At 40.1% G+C, this 17,101-nt stretch overlaps 1 protein-coding gene across 1 annotated transcript; it reads right to left on the bottom strand.

The window, feature by feature from the left end:
• Nucleotides 1-403: 403 nt before the first annotated feature.
• On the bottom strand, nucleotides 404-11,491 carry LOC101847589 (phosphate carrier protein, mitochondrial; the record flags this gene model as incomplete). The annotated part of the gene is given in 3 exon segments (XM_013083218.1): nucleotides 404-1,249; nucleotides 2,483-2,593; nucleotides 11,319-11,491. Coding segments are annotated over 3 exon segments (442 nt in total), but the record flags the coding sequence as incomplete, so codon positions are not given.
• Nucleotides 11,492-17,101: the final 5,610 nt, after the last annotated feature.

The raw sequence follows: 17,101 nt of genomic DNA, 5'->3' as shown, positions 1-17,101 counted from the left end.
TATTATTTTACAGTGAAAGGGGGGAAAGCAGACTTTTAAGCATGATTATATTAGTCTACTAAACCTTATATCTGTTTTATGAAACCTAGGAAAGGAATTCTGAATGTTGAAATGTGTAAAAACTGAATAAAAATAAATTTTTAAAAAAGTGATTTAAATCACTGATTTTTATTTTAAAAATCAAGTTGATTTAAATTTAAAAAATCAACTTGATTTAAATCAACCCAACCCTGGTAGTATAATAACTTATCTCCTTTCTTTTCTTTAGCCTTAGTCACGTTCAACGAGAGGTCGGATCCAATGAGGAGAATAAGCTGATCCCGGCAACCTCGTTGAATGCGACACCCACTGTACTAAAAGTAAAAGCCACAAGCAAAGAAATCAGAGAAAAAAATCCAATATATAAAGTTGTAGTTTCAATTTATTATACTCGGTCAGACCTAAAAATTCATCAGTGTCATAGTTATATGAACTAAGTATATCATCTGTATAAAGCACAGACACAGCCAAACATTCAGATGGGAGGACCATAAGACCCACTAACGAGGCAAATTGGTTCCCCCTTCACACAAACAAACCAAACCTTAACACAATGCCATCTGTGTCGGTGGTGGTGGGGGGGGGGAAAAAAAAAGAAACTGTGCACATTGTAAACCCAAACACTACAGAATTCCCCACATCAATATGGACCCCCCCCAAAAAAAAATTAAATGTTGAAAACGCAAATAATAAACCAAACTTCACACTTAACACACTGAACCTAGACCAAAGTGTCATGGAGCAAACACTTGAGCCAGCCTCACAATCCACTTTGGTAGTGGAGTATTAACAGGGAGTCAATCAAATCTCTATCTGAAATATTCACTTTTCATCAATTCCCATGTTAATGTCGCATGATAAACAAAAACTAAAACTAAATGATGACTCGTTACTTATAAAATGTATACGTCTGAACTGTACATCAGTATTTTTCTCCTTTACCATTACAATTGGCTGGCTGTCTAGAGTATGGAACACTACTATTTCAACTGACTGTCAACTTTAGATGCAAACAATGCCCACATAATCTCTGAACCTATGTGGGAAGATCATCAATTAACTCCCAGTTTGCGCTTGAGCGATTCTGGCATCTCAGGGGGTGGGGGCCTGGGCAGACGGAAAGCCACCTTGACTGAATCATAGATGAACCACTGCAGGGCAGTCAGGGTACCGATCATGATAATCCTGGGAACCAGTCCCTTCCACATTCCTGTCACGAGGAGAAAAACAAACAAATATCACTGGGCAACAAAATTTTAACTTTTATCTGTAGCATTGCTGCATTGAGTGTAAAAATTGATTTATAGCAATTATGAGGTTGCTGAATCCAAAACTGATATCACATTCTGCGCTGTCAGGATCAAGTTTTTTCTCCGTGGCATAGCCACTATTTTTGCAGTATGCAGTGAGAACAAATACCAACCCTTTTCAGAGCAAGAAAACGTAAATTATGTGAGACGTATCAAAGCTTTTGTTACTCACATAAATTAAGTAAATCCTCAATTTGGCAATGGCAACAGGTACAACATTAAGAAGTAGTCATGTACTCAAGTTGGTGACAAAATGTTGGTGACAAACTTTCTTTTACTGGATTTCCCGGAGGGTGTTTTGTCGACTTGAACTGAACAGAACGAGATCTTTTGACCTCTTCTCTGATTGTTTGCCAAGTTTGAAGACGTCTTCATATAAATATCTAAACCCAAGCTCAAAGAGGGTAAAAATACTCTTTACTGCATCTGTCCCATATCAGTTTATTCAAAATTTCATTTACATTTTCAGGCTTTCCATGAAAACACCTTTTCAACAACTCCACATCAGCCAAATCTTTAAACACAAATAAATTTCACCATAGCATCAGGCAAGCCAATTTATACTTGTAAGCAGTCTGGTCTCTTTGAAAGCCGGACCAACTTTCTGGCCCTTGGTATAAAAATTTGTTGTTGTTCCGAAAACAACGTACAGAAGAATTATAACCTGGTTATTAACGTGTCGTACATGTAACGTCATAAAGGCAACCAGAAGCGGCAAATTTTGCCAACTTCCGTGACGTGTATGGTACGACAGAACTAAAAATTACACATTTTCATGACGTACAAGGCAACGAAGGGGTTAAACAAAATTACCACCCCTTACAATAGTGTGGAAAGACAAGTGGCATAACATGTAAAGAGCTCAAACGTTTTTACTTTAATGTTAGACAAGAAAAAGTTGTTATATATTCAACGGTTTACCTTTTCTGATGCTGAACTTTGCCGAAATGACAAACTCTATAATGTTTCATGATGTACACACTGTTGTGTAATAATGCAGATGCTGAAAACAGCATGAACACAATCCTAAAAGCACTCATTACAAATGCAAAAGAATAGTCCACCCATACTTAATAAATACTTGTACAAAAAAAAAAGGGGAAAGATGACAAAGGGACACAACAGAAACGTACCCATCAGACCAAGAGACTTGGCAATGTCAATGAAGTTGCTTCCCTTTTTCTGGTTCAGCTTGGACACAATGGTGTCAGCAGGGTGAGATACAATAGCACAGAAGACACCAGCTGCGGAGAGAGAAAAGGACAAATGAGTAGCCTGCACATCTTAAAATGACACCAGACACATGAACCTGAACCTTTTTCACCAATGCACATCACTGACTGCCAACCAACTTCTAATCTCTGTATTATTATTTTTTTTTGCAACCCACTTTCATTCCAACACAGTATACAGACCTGCCAGTCTTTGCCCCCCCCCTCTCATTCATGTATAGCTGGTTGGTCGGGAGTTTTTTTTTTACCTGCAATTTGATGGCGAACCTTTTGTGCCAAATTCCTCCTTTCTTTGTGGTTGGCAAATGCTCTGGTGTGGTTTGCTCCTTCGTTCCTATCAAACATCTGTCGTCTTTATCTCTCCTCCTCCTTTTTTGTATAAGTTACTCTCTTGTAACACAATCTATTCTTCGGCACTTATATGACTTTGTATTGCCATGAAACTTTATTAAAACTAAAACCTTTTTTTCATTCACCTTTTCTTTCGGTCTATCTTCGGATTGTTGCTGTGGCTGGAAATTCTGCGCTTTGATCAAGTAATTTGACTCACAAAATCACTGCCAGAAAGAAACTTGTTTCCGCAAATTTGTCTACATCTAGAGAAATTGTCATTGCAATGACTCTAGGGAGCGTGAAAAGGGCAGTTACATTTGTGCTAAAACTCACTAAAATCAAGAATGATTTGAAGTGGTGTTCTCAGGTTGTGACATTCGGCATTCAAACGTGAAAAAGGAGGAAAATTAGGGTATGTGCTTGGTAACTTGATACTCTATCGTCAAGGTTTATGTCTATTCATTATTCCCAGGTTTGCCTTCTGTCAATGGTGCAATGACAAATTAATTGAATTATAAAATAAAGTGACTTAGCAATGGCAAGGAGAACCTGTTTTTAACACATTACACCCTTACTCGCTCGCCCGCGACCGCCCGCAAATTCTCCTACGCGCTTCACCCTGACTCGACCAGAACCACCGCGCCGACCTAGCGTCTTTCGAAACAAAGCCTCGTCTTGGCGAGACTCTGGGGTCGAGATTTTGGTTTGCATAGTTATTGCAAAAAGTTTCTTCTTTAGTTTGGTACCGAAACGAAAACAAGCATATGACATATCAGATGACTCTGACTTAGATGAAAATGTTGTAGCAAGAGTTTAGGGCAATTCAGATTGATCAGACGTAGAAATCTAGCATTTAGATCTAGGGCCCGATCGCGAGACAGAGTGAGAGTGACGGGTCGGACACCCCGACTGAACTAAAGTTAGAACATTTCCAACAGTTTGCGCATAGGCCTACATAAAGTTATATTTTTCTGAAACTACATTCATTTTTCTTTTGAACTTTTATTTTTTCAGTATTTTAAAAATTTGTTTTGTATTTTTTTAATGAGTTTTTTAAACGCTTGTATTTACGGGAGGTGGGTTCCTTCCCCTTGCTTAGGATCTAACAACAATGGACCTCCCGTCAAGACTCTTAGGGTGTAATGTGTTAAACATTGCCAGCAATGGAAAAATTTGTAGATGGAGAAATCAACCAGCTATAAATACATAGCGGGATAATGGCCGATTGCAGGAAATGCGCAATCTGGCTGGTTTCTATAAACATTAACTTTTTGGCGAGAGTTACTGTAAATATCCGCAACTTATCAGAGCTTCCAGTAGCTGATGTCATTCTTCGAGGATTTTCGGGTCCAGGGCAGTGTCAAAGGGGGGCAGCTTTTTTTTTTTGTTTCAGGGCACCCTAAATATGCCATTTTTTGCTTAGCAATGCCAATCGGGCGGCAAAATTTGGTCCCCGTTTGTGGGTGAATTTTTGGACCGGGTCAGAACGATAGTGACAAACTTTCTCGAGCTTGTTCTGCACTATTTCTGGACCAATGTGAATGAAACTTGGCAACCAATTAGGCAAACTAATGATATGTGGAAGTCGAAGTTCGTACTCATAAATTTACAATACTTTTGATGTCGGAAACACTTTCGTATCGGGTACACCGAAAACTATAAGGAGTCCGATATTCGGCGTCGAGATGGTAAGAGATCCATCTTTCCCTATAGGGTGTTCAAATTTGAACCTTATGTGTCAAGTGTGTGGGCAGAATTTATAAATGCACGACTACCCCCTGTCCAAAGCGGCTTCGCACGGAGACCGCCCATTTTCCCCTTATTCCCTATGCAAATATCTGTGACCTACAAATCCCTGCATGACTATTCCGAGCCCGTTCATTGGTCACTTGAAATAGGGCAATGGTGGCCGTGCGAATCCAGTTGTTTTTCTCTCTGTTCCCCTTTAAAATCGCAATTGGGGGGTATTCCGAGGCCATCTTATCTCGCCTCGGGGTGTTCGCGTCTCAACGGGAAAAGAGGGTTTTAATTAAACGGCATGCCAGATTAAATTGAATTATATTTTATGGTTGGCACTGTCTAAAGTCATTAAAGAAAGCTTTGTCATTATTTAATCACGCTGCCAACATATTATTAAAGATCCCATGTTGTGATACAATGCTATAAATAAAATGGACTCATCCCGACACCCCTTTATTGCAAAATCGTAATATGTACACCAAAATTTTAATTATAACAAAATAACTACGACATGGTTAGTAAATCTGATTAAGAAAATTAAATGATTTCTCCACCCAAAAACACATCAGGTAGCCAAGTTTCTTTCTAACACTCCGATTAATTACTGAGATATCGCCGATTATCTTACAGAATCTGCTACTGCGTGGCTCACTGTTTAGGAGTATTTTCCTATACGTGGGTCATCCATAGTTTGCCGACCTTTGCAACCCAATAACTTTTTTATTTATGAACCGTTTCTTAAAATTCAAGAAGCATCATTCTATCTTAGGTACCAAATAAAAAAGGGCTAAAGCGAAAAATTAAATTTTCATTGGCATTGTTATTTTGCTAATCAAGCCTAAATTTAACAGTGCTTCCACCAGCTGAAGCTGAAAAGTAAGGAAAATTCTGCCGCGGGTCTAGGCCCCCAGCAGGGTCCAGGGGGCGAAGCCCCCAAAGAAATTGAAATTCAGTGCTTTTAGAGGTTTGAAAATGGCATTTGGGAACCTGTTTGAAAAAAGTACCCACAAACCATAACATTTATTTTTTCACAATCATTTTGTCTTGTTTGATTTCTTCACCAAGATCTGCATAACATATTTCCATTGATGGCAATGTTTAAAAGCAGGTTCCCCTTCCATTGCTACTATAATTCAATTAATTTGTCATCGCACCATTGATAGAAGGCAAACCGGGGAATAATGAATAAGATATCGTCGGCCTGGTGATAAAACCGACTAACCCACAAAATGTCCAAAAAAATTTTATTGGCCCTATCCATAGCAAATTGTCCATTTCATATGCTCACTTAAAGTCAGATCTAAATTTAGTCTAGAAATGTCTTTAAAACATTAGAAATAAAACCGTATAACCCAGCACCCATCGGATTTTAGCCTGATGTTTCCAACTATCCAACCTGCGAGGGAGGGAATGAGGGTTGACTGTTTTTGTCGCGCTGACAATGAGGGGCCACGTGCTTAGTTACCGACTAACCCCAGCTTCGACTCGTCTCCGGACTTTGTTTGATAGTCCAGAATTCGCTCACGTAACCGTGTGAGCTCTTCAAAAGGGAAATTTGTGGAATATTTCTTGTTGGTTTAATTTGGGAGTTATATAGATCTGTTGGTTCCGTCTTTTTTCTTCGTTTTAATGCTGCTGATAATGTTATTAATGACTAAAACTCCCCACTGTTCCCACAGAACTGTTTATCTCGTGACAAGACAATGCCGATATTTCAAACGCATCTTTAAGGATTTCGTTTTATATGAAACTATTTTTTTCTGTCCACGTGTTCTTCTTTGTCTTTGCACTTAAAAGTTACCAAATTATGAAGGCATTTCCCCTTTTTCGGACTACTGTCTCTTCTCCTTACCATTTTTCCATCGCAATTGAATGGATGAAGTCGGTAGCTTTTCATTCTTTACTAACTCACTCAGAAAAAAAAATGTGGGACCTGTCCAGCATACCGTCTGCCACCAACGATGGTTGTTTTTTAAAGTGCTTTTCCTTTTTTTTTTTTTTTTTTTTTTTCATTTGCAGAGTTTATTGCAGTCATTACCTTCTGAAACATCTTTCGACTTTCTTTGAAAGTTCATTTCGTTTGTGTTTTGTGTAGATTATTTTCTCAGTGTCATAACATAATGCTTTATCTTTATATCAAACCTTAACTTACATAACGCTATATCATTTCATCATATGATGCCACTCTTGCTGCGTCACCTGACCCTCAGCGCAGTGGAAAGTGATCAACGTGACCAGGCTAATGTCACATCAGCTGATAATACAACAGTTAAGTCACCTTTGATCTCTGCGAAAAGGACACGGCATGAAAACGATTGAAAGGGTAACAAAAGGAAAAGGTTGAAAGAACTGGGGATGCCTCTACACGTCATGTCAAGGCACGAAGCGAGCAGGGTGTGAACTCAACGTCCTTTGCAGTTGTAAACTGGTTGGTACAAAATGCCATGACATCATTCATCACTCTCTTGGAAAGAAGAGAGAGCCTACGTATATGCCACGAAAAACATGATAGACAAAAAGAGATCTTACACAGCAAGTGAAAATCCAAGGAGAAATTACACTTACAAGAGTCAATGGTCAAAGAACACCTGTTTGTAAAACAATCTTCATGAACACCACAGGCCTGACCCACTGGTTTATTTAAAGTGTCTTCCCCGAAAAAAAAAACAAGAGGTGTGTCCCCCCCCCCCCCCCCCGAACACATCACGCCCACCATGAGAGAGCCAAGGATGACAAGTTGTTCCATAAAGAGGAATTTTTTTACAAACTTTCGAAGATATCCTCCTGTCTACAGATGACAATCCAGAAAACGTCAGATCTGCATCAAGTATACATGGAGAACTTTGCAGAGGGGGTGAAAGCCACATTGAGCTATCAAGTGTTCTGCCAAAAGTTAAAGAAAAACAATTTGGGTTTACTTTCTACCAAGAAAGACCAGTGCGACATTTGTACCAGCTTCAAATCTGGAAACCTCACAGAAACAGAATACACAGCTCATCAAATATGAATTTGAGTAAAGCTGCAGCTAGACCAGAGAAGGAGAAGGACAGGGAGGCTGCACTGAACCCAGAGAACAATGTGTGTGTCCTTTGTATGGAGATTCAGTGCGTCCTTCATCACTAAAGACACCCACCTTATATTATAAAACAAAACTGGCTGTACACAATTTTACGATTTAGGATCTTGCTACCAGAGACGCCAGATGATATGTCTGGTATGAAAGTGAAGTTGGTCTGAGCTTCAACAGTTTTCATCATGTCTGACTCACTAACTGATATTGCAAGTGACTGACTTCAACCACTTCATCATCTGCAGTGATTGGTGCAACTACTAAAACAGAAAGCCACCCTGGTGAGTGCCATGGCCTCGCTGGCCAAAGAGCTTGACATCAGAGTTGAGCAGAAATTCTCCCTAAGGGCCATACCCAAATGGAAGTGGATTCAGTCCATGGCACTATTGAGCGATCGCTAAAAAACGCACCGATGTACATCCCAATGGACTACGTGAACATCATGCTCAAAGCCAGACGCATTCCCAGGCCCTATGAAGTTATGTACCTGGCCCACAGCTTTTTCAAAGATTTCGCAAAGGTCGGAGAGCACTAAACAATCCGTCCAGGGAGAAAAGCAGGCGACCCTACTGTCAGTGACTTGCAGGCATCAAAGTACACTCCAGTCTTTAAAATTCAGTACAAGCTGAACTTTGATGATGGATAGCAGGCGCTGCAAGGACCAAGAAATCTGAACACCCTGTGTACGACGGTTACTGCTGGACCTCTCTGCAAAGACAGATTGAAGATAACTGTCAACCAGTATAAACATCTACTGGAGTTGAAGGCCGTCGTACCACGATGCTACCACAATTACCATGAAAATTTGCCTCAATAAGAAGTTTTGAAAGCAATCAAGTCAAATTCGATTATTGTAGAGTCTTTCAAAACAATGATAACTTTTGTCGTATTGCCTTGTTGTAGCCATAGGACACAGAGCGAGACAGACATGCTCTTGTATCGTCGAGAAAACTCAATAAAGTAGTAGTTGTCAAGCCACGCACCTTGAAGAAAGTTGGCGCATTCTTTGTTACTCACAGTGTCTTTTTGTATAATAATATGTAACCAACTTCACCCAAACCATTGCAAAGGTAGCAGAGCTTTTGTGTGGCTTTCTACTTTCATTTTTCTTAGTATTACCTTTTTCCAGGCCTTTGAATGGCGACCTAGTGCCAATAGTACCGTCTCAGACACTGTCATAAATTCTAAAGGCCTGCTGCTGCTGCTACTACTGTTGTTTTTGTTGTTGTAGTTGTTGTTTTTGTAGTTGTTGCTGTAGCTGCTCTCCCTTACCCTTCAAACCTCCTGTTCTTCTACTTCAAATGTAATTAATACACCCATTGCTGTGTTCTGCTTCTTCTACTTCTATTAAATGTTCAACTTTGGGACTGCTGTTTTTGCCCGAATTGAATCCGTAGCTATGAAATGGCAGCAGCTGATAGTATGTTTGTAGCAATAATAGAGTCTTCCTCCTCTTCCTTTTTCTTCTTCTTACTCCTCCTCTTTTTTTCTCCTTATCCTCCTCCTTCTCACCCTCTTCCTCCTCCCCCTCCTCCTCCTCCTCGATCAAATACGTTACCGTCAAGTGTGGTTTGGCTGAATTCAACCAAACTCAAGCCCAGCAGTAGCTTCCTGATAAAATCAGTCAACCCACAAAATTGAGAGTTGGTTGGTTTTATCCAGGAAAATTTGAGCGACATAACCATCTAATCCACGCAGTTTCATTAAAAGCAATTTTTAAAGGAAAAAAAGGTCTACAGTTTTTCGGTAAAGTGTTTTTATAGGTGTTTAAAGCATTGATTTATCGTTAGACGCCTTTGTTTTGAAATTAAACAGTTTATTCCTTCTCCTGCAAAATTTACCTCGCTGGGGTTAGTCGGTTTTATCATAAGGCCGACAATATGTACCTTCACAATACAGTTACCCCGCGTATACCCTAATTTTCCTTAAATTTCACGCCTGAATGTCGCTTGTCACAACCTCGGAAAACCACTTCGAATTATTCTTGACTTAAGTAGTTTTAGGTTAGTTTTAGCATAAATTTCTTTCATCGCGGCCCCTATAGCGTTCCCGTGCCGTAGAATCTCCGTATTGATCATTTCTCTAGATCTAGACAAATTTGTACAAAAGTTTCTTTCTAACAGTAATTTTCTGTCTAAGTTCACAAGTCAATTTACTTGATCAACGCGCAGATTTTCCAGCCGCGGCAACAATCCGAAGATAGACAGAAGGAATGAGTGAATGATAGAAAGGAGGAAATTGGCACAAAACATTCGCCAGATTTCGATCAATCCACAGGTAAAAATGTACTGCCGACAAGCCCGCAATGAATGCAAGGGGCTAGCGGAATAATGGCCGATTGCAGGAAATGCTCAATCTGGCAGGTTTCTATAACATTAACTTGTGGCCGAGAGAATTACCGTAAAAATCCGTAACTTATACTAGTACTAGACGGTACAAAGGCGAGTACAGATCTTTTGCTACGGAATTTCGGTAATCCTACGCTGTCGCAGCGGACGGAGTTGATAATGATGCAGGAACAAGTACGGAACTGGCAGAAAGTACGGATTTCCGTAAAAATACGGAAGAGTGGAAGCACTGTTTTAACAATAAAGTAAGTGGAAAAAAAAACGTAACTTGCATACATCGTTTTCTGCTTATGTTGATCCATATAAATCCCAGGCCACGCTTTCTCCCTTGTACCAGTACTGTACATCCATAATAGTATAACAGCTAGGTCTATAAAACTTGACAGTTATAGTTCAACTTTTTTTCTGCTTATGTTGTGTGGTACCCGTATAGTCCAAGGCCATGTTGTTCTCCCTTGTGCTGTTGTTCCCCCAAGAGTATAAAAGCTAGATCTAAATAACTTGACAGTTAATGTTCAACTTAAATCCACAACATAATTTTTTCAAATAACAAGTCTGATAAAAAAATCAAACTCTCTTGAGACATTCCTTTTCTTGGCAGGCCCAAGATCTATTGAACCACATTTCTTCCTCTTGTTTACAGTGCTGGTGCTCTGCTTGCTTGTGCTTTAGAAGTGACAGACACTGTCTACACCTTCAGATTATAAAAGAGCACTTCCAGTATGAGTTGGCTATTGTTGACTTAGTAATTCCGGAATTCGCATTTTTAAAAATAATATAATTTTTAATTATTTTTTTAAAACACAAATTTTTGCGGAAATTTTTCTATTTGCCGAAAACTGGAAGCACTGACTTTTACAAGACAACATGAAAGCGATCACGGATCCTTTGCAACGGAATTTCGGTAGCCCTAGGCTATCGTATTTTTTACAGATGAAATTGGTTATGATAGGGGAGCACGGACCTATCAGTACAGATTTGCGTAAAAATACTGAAGATTGTAAGCACTGCTCCACTACACATATTCACCCAAAGCAGACAAAGAAAATATACTAATCCTCACTAATAACACAAAATGATCAATACAGAAAACTGGACACACATTTGACTAATCACAACATGTAAACATGTATATCATCAGAAATAACAAACACTTGGGTGAATCGGCCTAAATCCCCCCTTACTCACATAGCACAATCTACTTTATTTTTAAAATGCTGAGCATTATCACTGAGAACACACATACCAATGTAACCGGCGGCAAATGTGACAACAAGCTGCTCTCCCTTGGTGCACTCTGAACGTGGCTTTGGTACCACATTCTTGTACAAAAGCTCGACTGTGCGTTCAAAGCAAGCAAACTTCATCATTGTGTATGGGATCTGACGGGCCCACAGTGGAACAAGGCCTTTGTAGAACCTGTAACAAGAAGCACAAATCACATTAATAACAAACACAAGAATCTTTTTTTTTTAATCCTCCAAGTACCCAATACAATGTGCTGTGGTGTCAAGGCTATTTAAAAGAATTTATTTAGAATAAGGATAAGAAAATAAAGAACAGCAATAGAAGACAGCAAATGAGGTACTGATAACTATACATTTTCTGAAAGCTTTTGAGTCGAATATTCTTACATTACTGCGGGGAAAAAAAATAAATGTTCAGTGACCGTGATCTTCTGTCATTGACAATGAATATCAGATCATTTTGTTTACAAATGTGTCACTATATCCCTCAGTGTATTTTTTATGAATATGCAGTGAGTCCATGAATCCCGAATATGAAAATCATGAATTCTCGGGTACCTTGAACATAATGCTTGGTCCCGTTTCAGTGCTTATGTTATCTTTGTATTGACTTCACGGAGTTCCTGAACACTCGGAACATGCAACACTTGAGTCTCGAACAAATCCACTTCGCATTCTCAACTAAAGACCTGGCTATACAGCCTTTCTGGCCGCGGGTAGGTGTTTCTTTGTTTCTGTTACAGCCAAAACATGGGCCTCGTCTCACTAAGAGAAGCTGGAAGAAGGGGGGACGAGGAGTGATGCAGACCGAACCGCATGACTGGCTCGCCACGTGTGCAATCATGGTGTGGGTCGCGCGTGGTGCAGATGACAAGAGGCATAACTTTCTGTAAGCCAATGAAATGAGAAGAAAGGAATGGCGTAGGAGTCAGCTGAGCACACGTGAGATCTTCTGCTGTCCACATTCATTCATCTTCTTGCTTTCACACCGTCAACACATTCATCGAGGGAGCTAACCATGTTAATTGTTTTAACGTTCTTTTTTACCTCCCTTGATTTTCTCTATTTCTTTGTATTTGGGGCTTTCGATTTTATTGATTGGGTAGATGTTTTACGTACTATCGACACAATTTGGTCATTTAAGCGCCATCAGGTTTCACCGCTACAAAATCAGACGTGTTTTTAGTAAGAGTCTTTCGGAGCTCGCAACCGCAAACGATCACACTATTTCCATTATGCTAAAAAGACGAACAAACATTTATTTTAAAAAAAATTTTTGGTAAATATGGAAAAGGCTTATTTACATTTGTATATATACAATATAAATTTCAGTGTATGTATATATACACCGTATGTATATATACACCGATAACAATGACTATATATATTCATATTCTATTAAATAGTCCAATTTCTTTTATATAACTTAAAATTTTTCTAGGCTCTATGATGTCAAAAAGGGTCTTAATATCTTTACATTTAAAATATTTCTCACGAACATAATTAAATTCGACACATTCCGTTAGGATGTGCCGAACTGTGAAATTTGTGTTGCACGCCACGCAAAAAGGAGCTTCCTCTCCTTCGAGCAAATGTTTGTGCGTGACGTGCGTGTGTCCTATTTTTAGTCGGGTAAAAATTACTTTTTCTCTTCGTGGTAGAGAGAGTGGTTTCCTGGGCGTAAGTTTCGGTTGAATGTAATGGAGTATGTTGTGTACTTGTTGATTCCAAATTTGGGACCAGGAGGATGTGATGTGTTCTTTTACTTTCGGTTTCATGTCAGAGAAAGGGATTTTACTATTTTTGTTTTCAGGTAGTTTTAGAGATTCTTTGGCAAATTGGTCAACGGCTTCGTTGCCATCAATGCCTACATGGCTTGGAAGCCAAGCTATTGTAATAGTTTTTCCAGACTGATGTAGAAAATGCAGTTTAATGATAAGTTTTAAAATTCTGTTGTCGGAGGTGTCAGAGTGCTCTAAAGATTTCAGACAAGAGAGAGAGTCTGAAAGGATTAGGAAGGTAGACTTGGTTGATTGATCTATAATATTTAGGGCCATTTCAAGAGCTGTAGCCTCAGCAGTGAAGACTGAAGCTTCTGGGTGGAGTTTCCTTAAGCTTAAGCTGTGTGGCGATGCAAGGGCAGCAGCTCCTACTTAGGAGTCATTTTTGGATCCGTCTGTAAAAAGTTTCTTTGCTTCAGGGTATCTATTTATTAACTGTTTGTATGAGTTTGAGTATGTAGTTTTTTCTGTAGACTTTTCGTTGTGTTTTCAAGACTAGTATCTATGTTTGGTATTGTTAAATGCCATGGAGGTATGCTGGACATGGCAAAGGGCTCGATTATGTCTTCAGAAAAATCAATGTCTTTGAGATCGTTCTGGATTCTTATTCCGAAAGGGCTTACTTTATTTCCTAAGGAGGATAGAGTTTTTAGATCTTCGGGAAGGCCAAAGACACATTTGTGGGCTGGGTTTTGGGGTACTGAGCTAAGTTTCAAAGCATACTGCAAAGAGAGTTTTTTCCTTTTAAGTTCTAAAGCTGGTTCATGCGCTTCTGCCTGTAAACTTTCTACAGGTGAAGTACGGAAAGCACCTAGGATTGTTTTGAAGGGTTTTTGTGATGGAATTGATTTTGATTTAAAAAAGAATGGGCGATAAGATGCTTCCCTGGGGGACGCCTTCTTCTTGGGTGTGTAAATTTGATAGGGTTGAACCTACTTGTACTTGAAATGATCGATCTTTCAAAAAGTTTCTTATAAATTCGGGAAGATTTCTGCGTAAGCCCAAGTCATGCAGGTCTTTTAAAATACCATGTTTCCATGTAGTGTCGAAGGCTTTTTCTAAGTCGAAAAAAATAGCCACACGGTGCTCTTTTCGAATGAAAGCTTCCCGAATGAAAGTTTCAAGTCGGACGAGATGGTCAATAGTAGAGCGATTTTTGCGAAAACCGCATTGAAAATTGGATAAGGAGTTTGAGGTTTCGAGAAACCACATTAGACGTTTGTTAATAAGTTTTTCCATAAGTTTACAGAAACAGTTTGTAAGGGCTATGGGACGGTAGTTTGAAGGGTTAGAGTGATCTTTTCCTGGTTTTGGGATTGGTATAACAGTGGCAAGACGCCAACTGTTCGGAAATTGTTGAGAATGCCAGAGTTCATTGTAAATATCAAGGAGTAATAGGAGTGTTTCGTCTGGAAGACGTTTGATGATTTCGTTCTGTATTTGATCAGGGCCTGGAGCTGTGTTTGATAGTTCTGCAATATTACATTTTAATTCATTAAGAGAAAAGCTGCAATTATAGTTTTCTTCATTTGAAGAGGTAAAATCAACAGTTGTTTTTTCAGAAGACATTTTTACTTTTTTGAATTCAGGGTTGTAATTGTGGGTAGAGGAATTTCCGGAGAGAGTTGATGCTATACAGTCAGCAACTGTTTTTTCGGTTTCTACGAAGGAGTTATTCGGTTTTAGGATGTGTTTGTGTCTTTTTTAGTACCTTTTAATTTCTTTATCATCTTCCAGACTTTGTGCATTGGTGTGTTGTTGTTGATTTTTGAGACATAATTTCGAAAAGATGTTTTCTTGGCTGTTCTGATTTTTCTGCGTGCTTGGGCTCGCGCAATTTTGAAATTAATGAGGTCTTCGTTAGTTTTAGAGTTGACGAACTTCCTGAGAGCTGATTTTTTGGCCGCAACAGCTTTTTGGCAGTCTTCAGTGAACCAACATTTATTTTTTCGGGGTTTGGTGGACAATTTTGGTATGTGTTTTTGAACGATTTCGAGAAGGGTTTCATGAAATCGTTCAAAAGTTTGTGTTTGTGTTTGAGATGGATTGAGTTTCTCCAGACATTCCATGTGAAACCCATCCCAGTCCGCTCTTTTAAGATTGAAACGGTCCGGGATAGGAGTTCGGTGTGGAATGTCTGAAATTAGGGTGATGGGAAAGTGGTCCGATCCGTGTGGGTCGTCCAGGACCGACCACTGAAAGTCTGGAATTAGGTCAGGATCACATAGGGTTAAATCTATGGATGAAAAGTTTAGGTTATTTGAATTTTGAAATGTTGGGGAATTGTCGTTAAAAACACTAGTATTGGTTTTTATTAAGAAACCTTCTATGATTTTACCTTCAGTATCAGTTGGTTCATTTCCCCCAAGAGGGCTATGGGCATTAAAATCTCCCAACATGAATTGTTGTGGGAGCTGGTCTCTGAGGTTTATTAGTTCTCTTAAATTGTTTGTTCAGTATAGGGTTTTACGGCGCTCGCAACTGCATAAGGTCATATGAGCGCGCGGGACACACCTAATACTTTTTCGTTGGTAGGAAATTTTGAATTTTGCCCGGGTGGCGGCCGAAGCCTACTCTTATCGATTTTAGACCACCAAGGGATCTTTAACGTGCGCAACTTGCACACGGGCCCTCCGAGATTTTTCGCCCTTGTCCGAGAAGGCTAGGTGTAGATCTTTCCTACCAGAAGATCAGGGGTGTGGCAGAAAGACAGCAGTTAGGAGTAGCCAAGGAGTAGCAGTAGAAAGGCTGCAGAAAGAGTCAGGAGCCCAGAGGAGGTGGCAAAGGAGGTGAGGGGGTGGGGGCAGAAAGTGGAAATGAAAGCAGACAACAGAACATTGCTAGAGATCAGGAAAGGATGTGAAAGGAGACAATTTTAGAGAAGAAAATGTTTTGGTCGCTACCCGGAATCGAACCCGGGACCTTTGAATGAGAGGCCAACACCTTACCTCTAGGCCACGAGAGCCCCCGTTCTCTTAAAGATAGAGGATAATTTGGAGGGATGTATATTGAACAGATAGTTATAGGACGGCGTAGGGTGACCCTGACCGTAACTGCTTGAGGTGTTGTGTTTAGTTGTATTTGTCAGTGTAGTGTTTGGTTATTTATTAAAATGGAGTTGCCCCCAGAGGCGATTTGGTTGTCGGTGTATATTTGGTTGTAAGTTTGATAGTTTTTTAATGTGAATGTGGGTGTTGGCAATTTAGTTTCTTGTAGACAGATTACATTTGGGGTGTGTGAGGTCAAAAGATAAGAGAGTTCTGTCTGGTTTGCACGCAAACCGCAAATGTTCCACTGAAGAACTGCCATTTTAATTTATTTTGAAGGCACGGGTTCGATACATTTTTTTTTTTGGTCGTTGGTGACCTTTGTCTTTGTTTTGTTTTGCTGCGGTCACGGTGGACCGCAGCCTTTTTTGAGGGAGAGTGTGGAGGGGGAGGAGGACCGGAGTCCTGGATGCGGGTAGAGGAGGGGGAGCGGGTGCGGGGAGTGGGTGGAGGGGCTTTATTGGATGAAGGATGATGGGATGGAGGTGATGATGGAGGTGAAGATGAAGATGTAGTTGGCGGTGGGGATGAAGATGAGCGTGGTGAGGATGAGGATGTGGATGAGGATGATGTATGTGAGGATGAAGATGGTGGTGAGGATGAGGATGGTTGTGATGATGAAGGTAGAGATGGTGAGGGTTTTGGGGGTGAAGATGTTGAGAGAGGTTTTGGAGGGGATGTGTGAAGGGAGAGCTCCATGTCCTCCTCCTGGTTATCGTGGCGCTTTTGGGTTTTTTTATTTTTATTGGTTGTACGTGGCGTTTTCACGGTTTGGAATTTTTCTTTTTCGTTGTCAGCGGTTCTGGGGCCTGCCTTGGCAGCGTCTGCGTAAGTTGTTTTCTGTGTTGATTCCAATCCCATCGGGAAGACGGCTGCCTTAGCCTGGGCAAAGGTGCCTCCGAACTTCGCTCGGTGGGTTAGGATGGCCTTTTCTTGAGAGTACTTGGGACATTC

This window comes from Aplysia californica, unplaced genomic scaffold (assembly GCF_000002075.1).
Source record: "Aplysia californica isolate F4 #8 unplaced genomic scaffold, AplCal3.0 scaffold00218, whole genome shotgun sequence".
Taxonomy (NCBI): Eukaryota; Metazoa; Mollusca; class Gastropoda; order Aplysiida; family Aplysiidae; genus Aplysia; species Aplysia californica.
This window is presented reverse-complemented; position numbering and strand designations above follow the sequence as displayed.